The sequence below is a fragment of the Hydractinia symbiolongicarpus genome, chromosome 8 (assembly GCF_029227915.1).
Source record: "Hydractinia symbiolongicarpus strain clone_291-10 chromosome 8, HSymV2.1, whole genome shotgun sequence".
NCBI classification, from domain to species: Eukaryota; Metazoa; Cnidaria; class Hydrozoa; order Anthoathecata; family Hydractiniidae; genus Hydractinia; species Hydractinia symbiolongicarpus.
The window spans coordinates 3882188-3898039 of record NC_079882.1 but is presented as its reverse complement, the minus strand read 5'-3'; the positions used below and the strand labels follow the sequence as shown (position 1 = coordinate 3898039).

Here is a 15852-nt window from a genome sequence, read left to right as displayed (position 1 = left end):
GTTGAATTCTTTTTTTTTCTCAGTGCTTTCTTATCAACAAAGCAAAATTTGTGTGCAGGCTTATAGACAACTTTTCAAGCTCTTTTATATAAGGCCAACTTGTTTTTTCGGTTCTAACACTTGTTTCATTGCGAAAGCATTTTCTACAAGAAAATATGGCTACTGAAATGTTAATGACAAGATGATATCTGAAAGTTTGGTTTGGTTTTTGTTTCACTGCATGCTCTACTACTTTAGGAGCAGAAACTTTCGCGTTTTTCGCGTTTTTAGGTTTTTTCGCGAAAGTTTATTCCTCAAAATTTATTTTATTGAAAAAACGCAAAAGTTTTTCCTACGAAATTAAAGAATTTTTACAAAACGCGAAAGTTTTTTCAGTTCAAAAAAATTTTTTTTTAACTGCAAAAAACAGATTTTAAGACAATCAAAATTAGTTGAAGCATATAAAATCTCTATAATGATCCGAAGTTAGTTAGAAGCTCCTTGAAATACCGTGATATTTTATTACTCATGAATTTTCCTTTGGTAAATGCCCTACATTTTCGGTCACTGTTTTTATGGCAAAACGATTAAGGGGATTATCAGGCTCATGGAAGCCAGAAGCTTCTCGTTTTCTTTCGGTTCCCAATATTTTCGATAGTAATGGTAACCTCTGACAGCAGCAACAAATTTGTAGCTTACCATGTTAAAACACTTGTGAGATAAAACTGAAATGTTTATCTTTCTCCTTCTTGATTATTCGAAATATCATTTGAAAACGTGCACTTCTTTTGACTTTTGACAAAAATTCTTGCACAGCTCGTTTTGTCTTTGCCTTACACAAAGAGAATTTTTAACGCAAGACTTGCAGTAATGTCTTTTCTTCGAAAAATGCAAAAAAGAAAAAATTATTCCAGAAAACACCCAACAGGATAATAACAGTCACTTACTGGCAGTCTGTGTGACTGTTGAAGAGTTTGAGTTGCTGTGTGGGGGTAAAATTCAAAGAAACGATGGAGAAACTGGCGAAGACATTGACTCTGAATGGGAGGTGGAATAACATTTTGCTTTTGTAACTATTATTTTGTTCTAGTTTCAAAAAGGAAAAAAATTTTTTTTGTCAATCTCTTTAATAATAGCCGTATTTTGTCTGTCTGTCCAGGAAAACCGCGTCCTGTTACAGAAGCACGAAATGCGATATATAAAGGACGGGCGACCCTGTGGATTTTTCCACGGGTTAACGGCTAGTCTATATTATAATACCTGTATACGTCTGTCTGTCTGTCTGTCTGTCTGTCAAGCAAAATGGTAGTTTAGCTGCGCAATGCGGTATAAAAAAGACGGACGAACCCGGTGATTTTCCACGGGCTAACGACTAGTATATGACAACTAGCGAAAGTTCTTCACCTAAAAAACTTATTTTGGTTTCCGCGAAAGTTTATGTCCTAAGACCACAACAAGTTTTTGTAAAAAAATTAGAACTTTCCGCCTGCGAAACTTTCTGCTCCTAAAGTAATGTTTCCATAATTCGAATTTTTTGATTTGGTTTACATTGCACTGTTTTGTTTGTCAAGCATATGCCAATGGTGCACAAAGCATCTTGGAAATGTTGTCAAGTTTTTCTTACATTTAGTGCCTTGAGTTCGTTTTTAAGAGGTTTTTAGAGTTCGGTGAACAAAATATTTGATTCGCTAAACCAAGATTTCGTTATATAGAAAGGATTTGTAAGAGCTTTTAGGCTAAATCCAACGGGAATGTACTTTCATTTGTTATATCAAGTTTCACTGTAAGCAAGAATGACATAAAAATATTAATCGCCGGGGGTATATTTTATTAAAAATTGATAATATATTCGATGTTCGGATTACAAGAATTGTGTGTATGAGTTTTTCTAACTTTACAACACATCAAGTCAAATATCAGTGAAATATCAGTGAAAAAAACATAGGTGGTTTTCCTGCTGCGGCGAGAGAGCACGATCATAAGGAAGCAGATACACTTCTCGTTCTTCATTGTTATGATGTTGCTAAACAAAACCCCGATTGCAGAATGTGTAGTCTTTTCACCTAATACAGAAGCCTTTCTAATTTGATCCGCCATTACCCTTTTCTCTTACAGTGCAATAAATTTCGAAGCGGCCGTGGAGAAAACATACGTGATATTGAAATCTGTTAATGTTACGAGGCAATTGGACCAAAAAGAGCATGCGCGTTACTTGGTTTTTACACATTAACTGGCTGCGATCAGACTGTAGGTTCTCTAGAAAGTCAAAAGCATTTTGGTGGAAGCAATTGTGCGAAGCAAATGAAAGTATCCTTAAAGCAATGTCAGAATTTGGTGAGTTTGTATTAAATGAAGATCATTTTTATGTATGCAAGTTTTTATCTCATTATTTCTAGGGAAAGTGGTAAAAAAAATTAAAATGAGATTGATAGCATTCCAAAGTTACGAATCTGTTTCAAAATTACAGTATGATCTATATTATAATGCCCGTATATGTCTGTCCGTCCGTCTGTCACGCAAAATGGTAGTTTAGCTGCGACGGGCGAACCCGTGGATTTTTCCACGGGCTAACAACTAGTATTTATATATTGCCACCAGTTGCAGCTGCTTTGAAAATGAAAATCTTTCATAGCCAATTTATCACCTTACAATCAAGCTTACAACCGATTGGAAATTATGGTTGGGAATTAATTAAAGCAAGGATTGTGGCAATAACGACTGAAGAACTTTCTGCTCTTTTAGCATTTGGTGAGCTCAGTGTTTGCAATTGGAACACGCACTTTGATACTAATCGCTGTAAATCTCGCATATTAACGTCGATTTCACATTATTACTGCCACTGCAACAATGAAACCATTTTCCGTTGAGCCGCATAACTCGCCAGCCGTCGAATTGATTTTACAAATGTTTAATATAAAAGGCGCAGTTGGCTAAGACGTCATTAAGTGAACCCAGAGGTCGTGGGTTAGTATCCCTCTGAAGACAGTTTTTCTAAAAAAAAAAATTGCATAAAAAAGCTCAGTGATGACGTAGAAATCACCAATTTCGGACGTAGTTAGTTAGATAGTTATGAGTTGGAAAGCAATACTAACCTCGCAAGCGAGATAGTTATTACAATGTACAGAGATGTGTAAGTGCATGGAATTTCTTAATGATGATAGCGTAGTGAGAACAATAGAACTAATGATAGTGACACTGATGACGACATTACGTGTTAAAAAGTTTAAGAAAAATATTTACATTTATCAGTTATATTTTCAATATTTTTGAGTTTCGCTTATGATCTAGTATATATAAATTTCAGACCTAAATGTTAAGTGTACTGAAAGGTAGGAGTGGTTTAGACAAACACCGTTGTACATTTATTTAGTGTCTCATCTATAATGGTAAACATTTATTCAGTGATTCGTCTACATTCATTTAGTGTCTCGTCCACACTGGTGTACATTCATTTAGTGTCTCGTCCAGACCTGTGTACATTCATTTAGTGTCTCGTCCACACTGGTGTACATTCATTTAGTGTCTCGTCCAGACCAGTGTACATTCATTTAGTGTCTCGTCCACACTGGTGTACATTCATTTAGTGACTTGTCTACACTGGTGTACATTCATTTAGTGACTTGTCTACACTGGTGTACATTCATTTAGTGACTTGTCTACACTGGTGTACATTCATTTAGTGACTTGTCTACACTGGTGTACATTCATTTAGTGACTTGTCTACACTGGTGTACATTTATTTAGTGACTTGTCTACGCTGGTGTACATTCATTTAGTGACTTGTCTACACTGGTGTACATTCATTTAGTGAGTTGTCTACACTGGTGTACATTTATTTAGTGACTTGTCTACACTAGTGTACATTCATTTAGTGACTTGTCTACACTGGTGTACATTCATTTAGTGACTTGTCTACACTGGTGTACATTTACTTAGTGACTTGTCTACGCTGGTGTACATTTACTTAGTGACTTGTCTACGCTGGTGTACATTTACTTAGTGACTTGTCTACGCTGGTGTACATTCATTTAGTGACTTGTCTAGACTGGTGTACATTTATTTAGTGACTTGTTTACACTGGTTTTCATTCATTTAGTGACTTGTCTACACTGGTGTACATTTATTTAGTGACTTGTCTACGCTGGTGTACATTCATTTAGTGACTTGTCTACACTGGTGTACATTCATTTAGTGAGTTGTCTACACTGGTGTACATTATTTAGTGATTTCTCTACAGTCGTCTGCATTCATTTAGTGTCTCGTCAACACCGGTGTACATTCATTTAGTTTCTCATCTACACGGTGAAAATTCATTTAGTGACTCGTCTACAGTCGTCTACATTCATTTAGTGTCCCGTCAAGACCGGTGTACATTCATTTAGTTTCCGATCTACATGGTGAACTAAATACTCGTACTTTACTTCGCACCAAACTGAATAAAAACACAAGTAATGTAAAATATTTCTGATGCATTTTCTATTTACATAAACACATAATGATGAATTTCAGAACTCACAAGTTTTAAATGATTATGATTATTATATTTCAACTTTTAGATTGGATACATACAACACGGCCAGTATGTTTTTTAAATCAACTGTTACCAACTTTTTGACATGCATATTACACTAACCAACAATTATAAAAAACGAGGTTTAGATCAATATCAAGGCGTAAGACAAAGAATTGCTAGATTAAACAAATAAATTGATTACCTATCAGAGCACTTTCGAGAGGGAAAAAATAAGAGGGTAAAATATCCGAAATAAATCGGCTGTTTAAAACACAATAAATTCGTAAACGCTCTTTTTAAAATTGACAATCGCAGTAAATGTAAGTACAGTTATATGCGCTACTGCGCTTGCGATAACTTCAACTTGCAGAAAAATTCCCGTAATTTACGTATCAATTTTCATGAGATTTTTGCTATAATCGTGTTGCATTGATTTTAAAGAATCATAAAATTAAAAATGATGTTGAACTGACATTTTTTTATATAACTTTGCGAACAATCCGTCTGCACATTGGTTTGCAATAAAATTTTCTAGTTAAGCTTTTATTTTTCCCCATACGTTTACTTACAAAATTTAAGAGGACTGAAACGAGGAAACAACTGCCATCTTGGTATAGTTTATAAGTTAATTAGTTTGGTTTTATAATATCTTTACATTGATAAAGTTTGCACATTCCTGAACAGCACTGAAATTTCTAAGGACAAAAAAGTTGAAGTTTGCCGTTCCCAAAATTTAAAATTATAATTTATGCAGTATAATTAAATCTGAAATTCTTAACCTGATAATATCTTGCAATAACTTTGTTTAAAAAAAATTCAAAAAGAATGGATATAGAAATTTAATCTCTGTACTATAAATTCAACATCATTTTTCATCCAGACATCCTTTTATATCTAAACAATTTCAGAATGATATAAATGAGAAATACGAAACTTGAAATCGTGTTTTTAATTGAGCAGGCAAAACTATAGTTGACAGAGGCAAATAAGCTTAGTCACAAAAATCAAGAGTGTTTTGGTATCTGATTGATTACAAATGGATTGAAAGCACGACTTTCCCACATACACATGTGTCATATGTTATGCTGTGAACAACGATGCTACCTACGAAATCTACTAGCTTTATACGTTGCCAATTGAAATTCTCTTTTCAAATTATCAGCGTCTAACTTGCGAAAGTAATCTGAGTCATCGTCGTTAGTTAATTGTTCTTGTATTTCACGAACATCTTTCTCCATTCTTTTCCGTATTTCCGAACGCATTTTACCGAGTACCTAAATAAATCAGTTGTTGTAACCTACAGCACAGAAACATATTCTATCGTACTGAACAAAATCAACATACATACTTTCTGCGTGAGGAACACCGAAGTTTTTTTTTTAGACCAGATATTTTAGCAACGAATTATTGATAAGGTTGTGAATAAACTGATGGATGGTGTACCTGTTTTTGTGCTTTTTGTCTAACTTCCACATCATATCGCTCCTGTGCTATTGTTCCTGCCAGCATTGAGAATTGGTCGCGATAACTAGTTTCTCAAGTTAAAGAAAACTAAAACACATGACCGTTTCAGCGGATTCCTCTTTAAAGCAACAACAAACCTTACAGTATTAACTTTTGTAGAGGTTGTTTTGAACGAAGACCTCACATTCACAAAATTATTAGATTCTTTCATAACTAGAACACAAAATACAACCTATTGGACGAAATTACGAATGAAAAGGATACTAGTTTTCCATAGATTCAATTTCATTTTGCTGCTTTCTTGCATTTTTTTCTTTTTGTTCTTTCGCATATTCTCGCATCTCACGAATTCTTTGTTTTTGAATATCAAGTCCATCCTCGAACAATTTTTTAAAGATCTAAAGTATATATTTAAAGTTAAATCAGATATAAATCTTTGTGAGAAAAATAATCTTTGCAAGTAGAAATAGAAACAATTTCCACGAATTAAATTTTAAACGAGTGCTAAACTTTTGCGAACAACAAGGATGACAAAGTTCGATTACGTAAGTTAATGGACATTTCTCCCTCTTCTTAAAAAATTTATTAAAATATTTATTTGTTACCTAGAAAGCAAAGTAAAAGTACAAAGTAACCTTTTCTTCCTTGCCACGTTTTTTCAGCATTCTAGCTTTGTTTCTAATAACAAATTCGTCGTAATATTTCCGCGCACAAGCGCTGCGATGTCGTCGTTCAGCAAGTTTTCGTTTGACTTCTGTTTCCCCTTCTTTGTGTTCCTTGTATTCTCTCTAAATATCAGTTTAAAAATTTAAGTCTTAAAAATGATACCTACGATTGAACTTGTTTAAACCTGAACTAAATTAGGGTTATATAACCCTATGATAGACTTATTTGTTGTGGTAATTTTTCGCAACTTTGCCTACTTTAACAAGGCTTATTTTTAGCAAATTAGTCCAAAAAGTGGAATTTTGCCAAACTTCACTTTGCGAAAAGGGTGAAAATTCTTCAACAACAAATTTGCATAAAGAAATAAGAGGACAAACCAGGTTAAAATTGAAACCACCTGCAATGAACCTTTACAATTGTTGTAAATAACACAAACATTAGTTACCAGTCTTTTGTTATGTTCAAGTTCTTTTTTCATAATTTGCGTCAAAGCTACTTGCTTCCTTTGTGCTTCCTCTAGTCTTCTCTGAGTTTTTATCGATTTATGAGGTCTACCGATTTTACTTAACGTATCTACTTGTCTCATCTGTTTCTGCCACATCAGTTTAGCAGTATGTGGAGAAAGATATATGAATGGGAATTCCTCTTCCATCACTGGTAAGATTTCATCTTCCCCTAGGATCACTAAAAATAACCAATTTCTACCATTAATTTTTCACTAAAATTGATAGTCACCAATATTTACAACAATGAAAAGGATCACTTCAAACAAGAAAGACTAAGAGTACTTACTTGGTGTTTTATGGCGCCTCCTTCCAATAGGACTGGCTGAAGCACTTCTTTTTCTAGCTTTGATTTTATCGGTGCGACCACGCTGTTTTCCATAGATATTTATAAGTTTTGCATCACTGCTTACTTTTACTTTCTTTTTAGACGACTTCTTATTGTCCGGAGGTGGTCTAAGAATCTAAAGCCGATAATGAAACTAACTTTACGTAACAGACCAAACAAACGAACAAATACATAGTAAAATATAGTTAAATAATTTTTTAAAACCTTTTTGTTCTTTTCGTCAATTTTAACGTTTTTTTGTTTTTTGGTATTATCATGAAGGTTCAACAAAACGCCACGCTGTTTAGAGTATTTTCGCTGTAGTGACTCCACGCCAACATGATTTTCCTTTTGCTCCAAAGCAAAGGCTTTTCTTAGGTCTAGCAGGCGTTCATCTCTTTTCAAAAAAGGTTCTTCGAATCTTGCCGTGATGGATGCATCGGTACTTTTCAGATGTAGTTCATCACTGCTGGACGTGCTCTCATCTGTAAACGTGGTAAAAAATAAGATAAGTAATACCCTGTAACACTTTCCAATTTAGTGCAATCAAAATTCTTAAGGTAAAAGGTCTCCTTTGATCTTTTAGCACGTCAGTTCAAGGCGCACACAAAGTGCTCAATATTACGCAACATAACTCTTTTTTCCGTGCTGTTTGTTTCCAAAGTCAAAATCATTTTTTATGCAGAAAATGACGTAATTTTATGATTTCGACCAGTGAGTTTGCTTGGGTCACCGCCATTTTGTAATTGTTTACGCACTTTCATTTTCAGTGGTCGTTGTACTGAATGGGACGCACGACCGCGTTGCGCTACGTACATCGTGATCGCAATCGAAGTGGATTTGAAATCCGTTATGTACCGCTTATGTGTTGTCAACGTTTGAAACTGTATCCTCTTACAGCTCAAAAGTTATTAGAAAATAATTTTAATGCAGCTATCATGACATTATTACATATAGACAAAGTAATTAATAAATGATAAATCCCTATATGAAATCAATGTGAAAAAACCGAACATTTAAACTTGTGTAGTTAATACAACATCAACTAGTTATGGAAACATTTTCTGAAGAACGATAAATATTAACGGTTCAAGGTCACATAGTCTAATAGCAAGAAATTTAAGGTCTTCAAGGTCAAGCAGACAACATGTAAATAAATAAAAAAGTTTTTTTTGACATTGAATAAAAATTGATCAACTTCCATCACTCATGAAGTAATGAGGGTAGAGACGTAAGAATCTCTGATTCATCTTAGCAAGAATACTACACCAAGCTTTACACCTAGCTATCAATCAAAAAAGAAAAACTAATCTCACCTGATAAAGTAGTTTTTCGCAAAATACCTTGTCTTGAACGCAATTTCATTGCATTTTTCTTATTATTGTGATTACGCGTATGATTACTTCTATACGGAGAGGAATAATCTATAAAAAAAAAGGCGGGTCTAAGTTTACTTCATAAATTTGACTGTTAAATGAAAAATGCACGTTTCTCACCAACTTCTGTATCACTTGAGTAAAATTCTCGTTCAATTAAACGATCTTCGTTAACAAAGGAAACTTTGCTTTTCGTCTTCTCTTTTCTATCCGGTCTGGTTAGTTCCGACTCGTCAGGAGTGAAAGATTGTTTGTTAGTCTCTGATTCCAATTGAGGGGTTTTAAACTCATTTCTAAGTTTCTAAAACAAGAATGGGACTACATAACGAATTTTAGCAACAATATCACTACCTTTAGAATTTTAATAGTCTCAGCGAAGTTCAATTTTTGATGACATTTAATTCTGAAGCAATAATACAGAACGTGATTTCGGGGGAAAAAGGAACTTACTTGCAAACGAAGACTTAAATCTGATAGCTGCTTTGAGCGCGTTTCTGTTGGTGCATCTAAAATGATTTATCGTTACAATTTGATTGATGCAAAACGCAAAGCATTATTTGCAATTTGGAACGAAGCAGAATGGAACGTATCATGCCGCATTTTCATTGGCCATTCAGCTACACAGCTATCTTTCCTAGCTGTCTTTAGAAAAATTTAAAAGTCAATTTTTTTCCGGTTTTAGAAATTACAGTTCTACTTGTCATGGGGAAAATAAGGCAAAACACAAGATAAACGTTGAAATTAGTAAAAAATACAAACTTCTTGACGCAGATTGTTTGACTCCTTTCAAGTACTCGATATGCAAGGGAAGGGATGTCTCGTGTACATTTGATTGAATTTTCTTCCCATTCATTTTTGATTCATTATCTTTCCCATCAGTTTGAACAGACGAATCGACTAACTTTGGAATTTGAGTTTGAATAGCGGTTGATTGAAAACTATTTGTTGTGTCTGTAAGATGCTCTATATTTTTCTCACAACTCTTATCCTGTTTTACTTCAAGATGCCTGTTTAAGCTGGAAGAGCTAGAGGTGATCGAGTTTGTTTCTGAGTCAGGAGAATCTAAAATATATTTAATAAAATAGACATCGACTTGGTATTGTGTGGTTCGCAAACTAATTCACACCAAAGTTTTTGAAAGTTCAAATATTTATGAAATAGTATATTTCATCCATTGCACAAAACAAAAGAAGAATCAAGGTGGTCATAAATTTGCAATTTAAAATTTTAGGAAAAATATACTAGTTTTGGGTCATAGTTTGGGATAAAACACAAAAAACATATGAAAACTATTCCACGATTTAGGAGAGCTTGGTCACATTTTGGACGGAAATGAGCAGTCACTCTAGCACTATCAAGCCTTTCCTAACATATAATAGTTAATCTATTTTAAAACGTGACGATAAACAAAATTGGAAAGAAAAATGTCTTATGATAAACATTTTAAGGAGATTCTTAGAGAAATCAACATTTTTGGTCAAAAGTTTTGTTATTTAGGATATTTTAGAAGGCCACTTGAAAACCTCGCAACTAAAGATGTTACATTTCCATACCAGTAATGTGATGATGAAAATGATGATGCATATGCTTGTGAAGGCGTGTCTTTTTAGTTTGTTCTTTCATTTCAACAGCTAGTTTGTCGCGTGGACGCTGTCCAATTTCTTTGATTCCGCCAATTGAATCAACTGCAGAAGACGTTTGCGTTAAAATAGATGACCATGGTCCGGATGAATTTGAAGAAAAATTCTAAAAAAAAAAAAACAAGGAAAAATACACTGCGCAGTGATAAACTCAATTTGTCATAGCCCTGCCAATAAACAAAAAACAGTGAGTGCTGGACTTACCTCAGTTTTCTCCTTTTGCATTTTACTTCGATCTCTCTTCTTCTCCATATCGAAAATATTTCTAAAATACATGGTACGATCATTCACGCACTGTATTCTTAGACCAAACCACATCGGTTATTACATTTTTTTATCTTACTTTTAACTAATACATACTTAATACATACAGAAGAAAAAGGATTTTATAACTTGCGTTGACCTCTAAGATTTTGAAAGAAATCACTTCTATGTAATGTATTACGTATTGTAAGACCCTGTCAACATTAAGAAAAAAGTTATGCAGTAAAAAAAAATGCAGCGAAAGATCCCTACACATCTTTGTTATTGAGATCAAAACAATAAAGTTAATGCTTTTTTAATAACTTTATGTGTAACAACAAGATATAAGCTAGCTAGGTGGTTAGCTAGTTAACAGTCTTTATCCAATCAAAAGCTTCTTTTAACTAAAATTAGTTGTGTCTGTTGCTCGAATAACAAAAATTCTCCATTTTGACCAAAAGAGCTCGTATTAAGAATTTCTACATTTAACATCAGTAAAGTAAATCACGCAGTTGGTCCAGCTCTAAGCTGGCTAATTGATAATACATACATTTTCATTACATCTCTTTGTTCAATCATTTCAGCTTCTCTAATCAATTCATTCGTAGAATCGCTTCCATGTTTTGACCAAGAATGACTTGAGTAAATTGAGTTTTGACCATCCGAAATTAGTTTTTCTTGATAAAAGGCTTTTGAAGGAGAATACTGACATGCTTGATCAACAAATTTGGTTTCCTAGCAACAATTAAATTATGACAATTAAAATGAAATTGTAAATGCAACACAACTTTTTCTATTGGACGATATGTTTGCAGGTGACAGCTAAAAACAAATTACCACATTTGGCTTCAAATTGTTTGTATACGAATGACCAAACTCCTCAATAAAAACATCTGATAAAACATCATGGTCACTAGGAAGTACATTAGAATCATCTTTTGTTGTTTCTTCTTCTGGCACTGAAAGTTAAGAGTGATAAAATAAAGTGATTATTAATGGTATCATATATGGATCCACAATTTATAATTTATTCTATATACGGAATTGTCAGTGTTAAGGGGGACTGTATGTTTATACAAAAGGTATCAGTAAACGATTCATTAGATGTGTTTAAAATTATAGTACATACTTAACGTTCTTAGCAGCAATTACGACTCGTATAAAGGAAAGCTATCAATATTATTGCTACAAACACGTAACGGATATACAACAATCACAGTTACCTTTAACTATTAATGATGATGAATATTTCAATACAAACCTTTTTCTAAATGCTTGACATCTTTTTCTACTCTCTCGTCATCTTTATCTAATTCCTCCAAAACAAAATCAAGCAGTCCATCAAATATTTCCAACAAATTTTGAATCTGCATATGATCCTTTTTTACAATATATTGTGCACTAATGTGGGATAAATCAATTCCAAGCACATCAGTTGCTAATGAATCAATGACCACCTGCACATTGTGAATTTCTTCTTCAGGTGATTCAGGTGATGCAGTTAATCCTAATATGGAAAAATGATTCATCGTTTAAACAAAAAAGGTTCAACAATGAAAAATGGTAAAGGGCTGATGCTGTCTAAATTTTTTCCCACGTTTGGGGACACCCAATGTCGTCACTATAAGAGATACACAATCTTAATATCTTTAAACTGTTTTATAAATTTTATTTTTAAACATTTGAAAAAACCTGGCCCGTCACTGTTGTAAATTAACTTACCAAGAAACAAAATATTTGTGCAATAAGCCTTATTTCATATCCGTTCTTGGTCTGCAAAATACACATGCAAATACACAGAAAAACATAAAAACGAGATAAATTATGAGAAAATCTTTAGTTTGCAGCGAAGTAGTATACATATGGTTTGTTTACTTGTATTAATATTTTAAAGAGATTTCCAATTTCAGTTGTTTTACATGAAAATGGGTGTGAATAACAATAGTGTAAATGCCTATATTATCTACAAAATAGAAAAATCATGTCATACGAACATTACCTGGAAGTTTCTCACCCAGCATTGCTTCATAAATATTAACAAAGTAGTTGTGGTCACATTGATCAATGGTGTTTATCTGGGATCGACAACCAAATTTTGATAAAAGATCATTTGCAATTGACAGGGAGTCTAAAATTAGGAACAGAAAAGAAATATTAATTTATGTGCATATATAGCATAAGAAGTTAGAGCATAACAAGTAACAAACAAAGTTTCCTTTACCAGATTTTAACAGGTGTAATTGACCTGGCTTTGCATTCCACAATTGTGTGTTGTGTGTGATTGCACAATGTATATAGGTTGAGGTGCATATGGAGTACAAAAGAAGTATTTACCGTTTTGCTACATGTTACTATTGCATATGTGCCGCAATCGTAATGAGTGCGGCATTGTATTGTGGCCCAATTGGTTTTCAAACTTATTTTCTATTTGAGAGTTAAATAAAAACAGAAGTCACCTAATTCTATTGCCTAATTCATGACACTTCAGACTTGCTAGTTTTCTCAGAAAAGTCATAAGCAGTGATTAAAAGTAAAGAGTTCCCTAATTCAAAAAGGAACTAAAGACTGAGAGAGTACGTAGCTAACTTGCGCTGGCTTCTAACTATAACTTGTCTCCAACGTATATAATGTCTTTTTTAACAAAACATACAGACTCACCATTTTTATTATGATTTTGTAATATTCTGATTTTGCATAAAGAAACGTTACAGGGATAAAAAAATTTTGTTATTGATCCAATTGTAGAATCAAACACAACATTCATTATTTGAATGCTATTTTGAAAAATTAAGAAGATTACCCACTTTTTTTATCAAATTTCACTGCTAAATCTTTTTCTTGGGGGCACAACCTGTGTATGCTTAAATTAAGAAAAATTGTACATTTAAAGATCTTTATCGCTGGAATATTTAGCTGAAGCAAATTATGGTGTATATTAAAGTCAATTGTACATCAATCTAATGAAGCCTATACTTTATTATATATACGTTTAGCATCATTTGTTGAAAGGTGGGAAAATCGAATTTCTCTATCATTTGCACATGGAAAAATCCATTTCCTATTATCACCCACAGCTACCTTCTTTGGGTTAAATGAACTATGTAAAACTGAAATGCCAATACAAAATACAATACTGTTTTTAGCCTTTGTATTAATTCATTTTCTATCAGGTATATCAAAAATTGCATGTGTTAGCAATTGTTGAGTACTGACGTGAATTAGAAAGGCTAGTCTTACTATATATATACTATTACCTTTGTGAACTTGAAGAGGATCCAATGGCCTTTCCATGTTTTTTCAGAAGATTTTTAAGTGTGTCTATTTAAATTTTATATAAAATACTATGAGGAAAAAATATATGATTTGTAATGGATTAGCGTTAGGATAACGTTTAAAAACAAAATGTGGGTAGAGCTGTAAACACAATTAAAAATTGAAATAAAAATATACATTGTCATTTAAGTTTTTTGTATTTGACACAGTGCTTAGTGGCAATACATACATAACACAAGGAAAATTTTTACTGCATATTCGTTTAAAAGTGTTTTCTGCCATCGACTCACAGATCAGTGATACTGATCAATTATTATCTTATGCTAAAAATGACTCTTTAGTGAGATATGACAGTAGTAAATAGATCAAAAACAGAGAGACAACAACTTTTTAACAAACTACTAAGCAAACACTGCTGTTATGACATACTGTTGCTAATTACCATGACACAATTGTGTAAGTGGCTAATTTATCTACACAAAAAACATATATAATCATTAATTAAACCAAGATAAAATTAATCTTTGACGATCGTACACTGGGTGTAATGGATGAGCAGCAATTTTTTTTAAAAGTGAAAATGATCTTTCACAGCTGACGTCGCCATTGACGTTACACCATTTCCTACCTAAAATTGGCTAAATTTTGTGACTTGGTTTTAACCTGCAAAGTTACACTAAAAAAATTGATTTGTCTCAAGTAGATGCTGCAAGAATTTTACTTAGTCTTCCATCTTAATTAATAAATAAAGAAAGTATAAATAGTATATATAGATAGAAATAGAAATTTCAATAGTATATATTTCCTATCAACTTCCAGAAATATGGTTACACGCACTTTAGAAAGCGAATATGTATTATATAGAAAAATTGCAAAATGGTTTGAGACAAACGTAAACAGAAAGTAAACTTTTAGAAAAAAAGGAAATATTTTAATTATTCTAATTTCTATTAAGGTCCATACAGAAACTTATACAATTACTTTAATTACTGTGATATGGTTGGTTAATTCTGGTTCTCTAATTATCTCCTGAACTAATAAATAGCCAAAAATAATTTCTATCATTGCCTGTTGATGAAAGCTGTTTCTGCAGAAGCGTAGCTTAAAATAAACTCGCTTGCTATAACATATAATATTTATATTATTTATTGACAAGGCAACCACTGAAAATATGTCTGCATCCTGATGTTTATGAAAAAATGGGTTGGTTGGTTAGCCAACTAGATTTTCATTGGGATTTTCTAATCCGCAGAAGTAAATTTGTTTTCAGAACCATAAAACAAGTCAGTGGTACTTATAAATCCTTTTCTCAGGTCTCTCATGCCTAAGTTATAATATGCTAACCCTCAGGAAAGAGCCTAGGGGACAGGTTTTATGCCACTGAATTGATTAGCAAAGATAAACTGATAGGACCAATCTAATGGCTGTGCTTGTCCAGATGTAAAATGATTACAATAACATTTTAAAACAGTACAAGAATGAGTTTGGAAGTTATGCCAATTCTCATTGTATATATTGAACTTTTCTTCTTCTTTCTTTTCTGACCTTTCATCCTGTAATTTTATTCTGTAAATGGGTTGATCGGAGATTACTAGTAGCATATTTTTGATAGTGGCCCAATGATTAAACAAAAATATAGCTAAGCTAAGTTTTAATATTGTAAGTATCAGTAATATTGTAAGTATTAATATTGTAAGTATCAGTAGCTGCACACTATAGTTAGCCAGCAGTTTTTCTTGACTAACCATTTTCCTTTAGAATTTGTAACATTTTCAATGTGATTTTGTCATTTTGATTGCATTTTGAGAATAATAGGTATGCACACACTTTGTGTAGGTAAAAAAGCGGGACTCACACAGGGCGAAAT

General features: G+C 32.9%; 1 protein-coding gene across 2 annotated transcripts; it reads right to left on the bottom strand.

Annotated features, from left to right (window-relative positions):
* Window positions 1-4498: 4498 nt before the first annotated feature.
* Window positions 4499-14073, bottom strand: LOC130654913 (golgin subfamily A member 6-like protein 6). 2 transcript variants are annotated; one of them, XM_057457565.1, is made up of 18 exons: window positions 13967-14073; window positions 12712-12840; window positions 11974-12219; window positions 11550-11671; window positions 11263-11447; window positions 10674-10734; window positions 10383-10575; window positions 9589-9891; window positions 9280-9335; window positions 8950-9130; window positions 8770-8877; window positions 7679-7938; window positions 7415-7589; window positions 7068-7306; window positions 6592-6744; window positions 6221-6354; window positions 5936-6020; window positions 4499-5766 (listed from the first exon to the last, which is right to left on the bottom strand). In XM_057457565.1, exons 1-18 carry the CDS (start codon window positions 14001-14003, stop codon window positions 5593-5595), a joined length of 2841 nt encoding a protein of 946 aa, XP_057313548.1. In that variant the 5' UTR covers window positions 14004-14073; the 3' UTR covers window positions 4499-5592. The 2 variants fall into 2 exon arrangements, with proteins under 2 accessions (XP_057313548.1, XP_057313549.1); XM_057457566.1 differs by having other exon boundaries at window positions 11553-11671.
* Window positions 14074-15852: the final 1779 nt, after the last annotated feature.

Excerpts from the sequence above, each read along its gene's own strand:
- LOC130654913 (XM_057457565.1), bottom strand. The coding sequence starts at position 14,003 with ATGGAAAGGCCATTGGATCCTCTTCAAGTTCACAAAG. Across the intron at positions 11,672-11,973 it reads TGTCAAGCATTTAGAAAAAG|TGCCAGAAGAAGAAACAACA; the intron begins GTTTGTATTGAA and ends CTTAACTTTCAG. Across the intron at positions 9,892-10,382 it reads TTTTCATCATCACATTACTG|ATTCTCCTGACTCAGAAACA; the intron begins GTATGGAAATGT and ends AATATATTTTAG.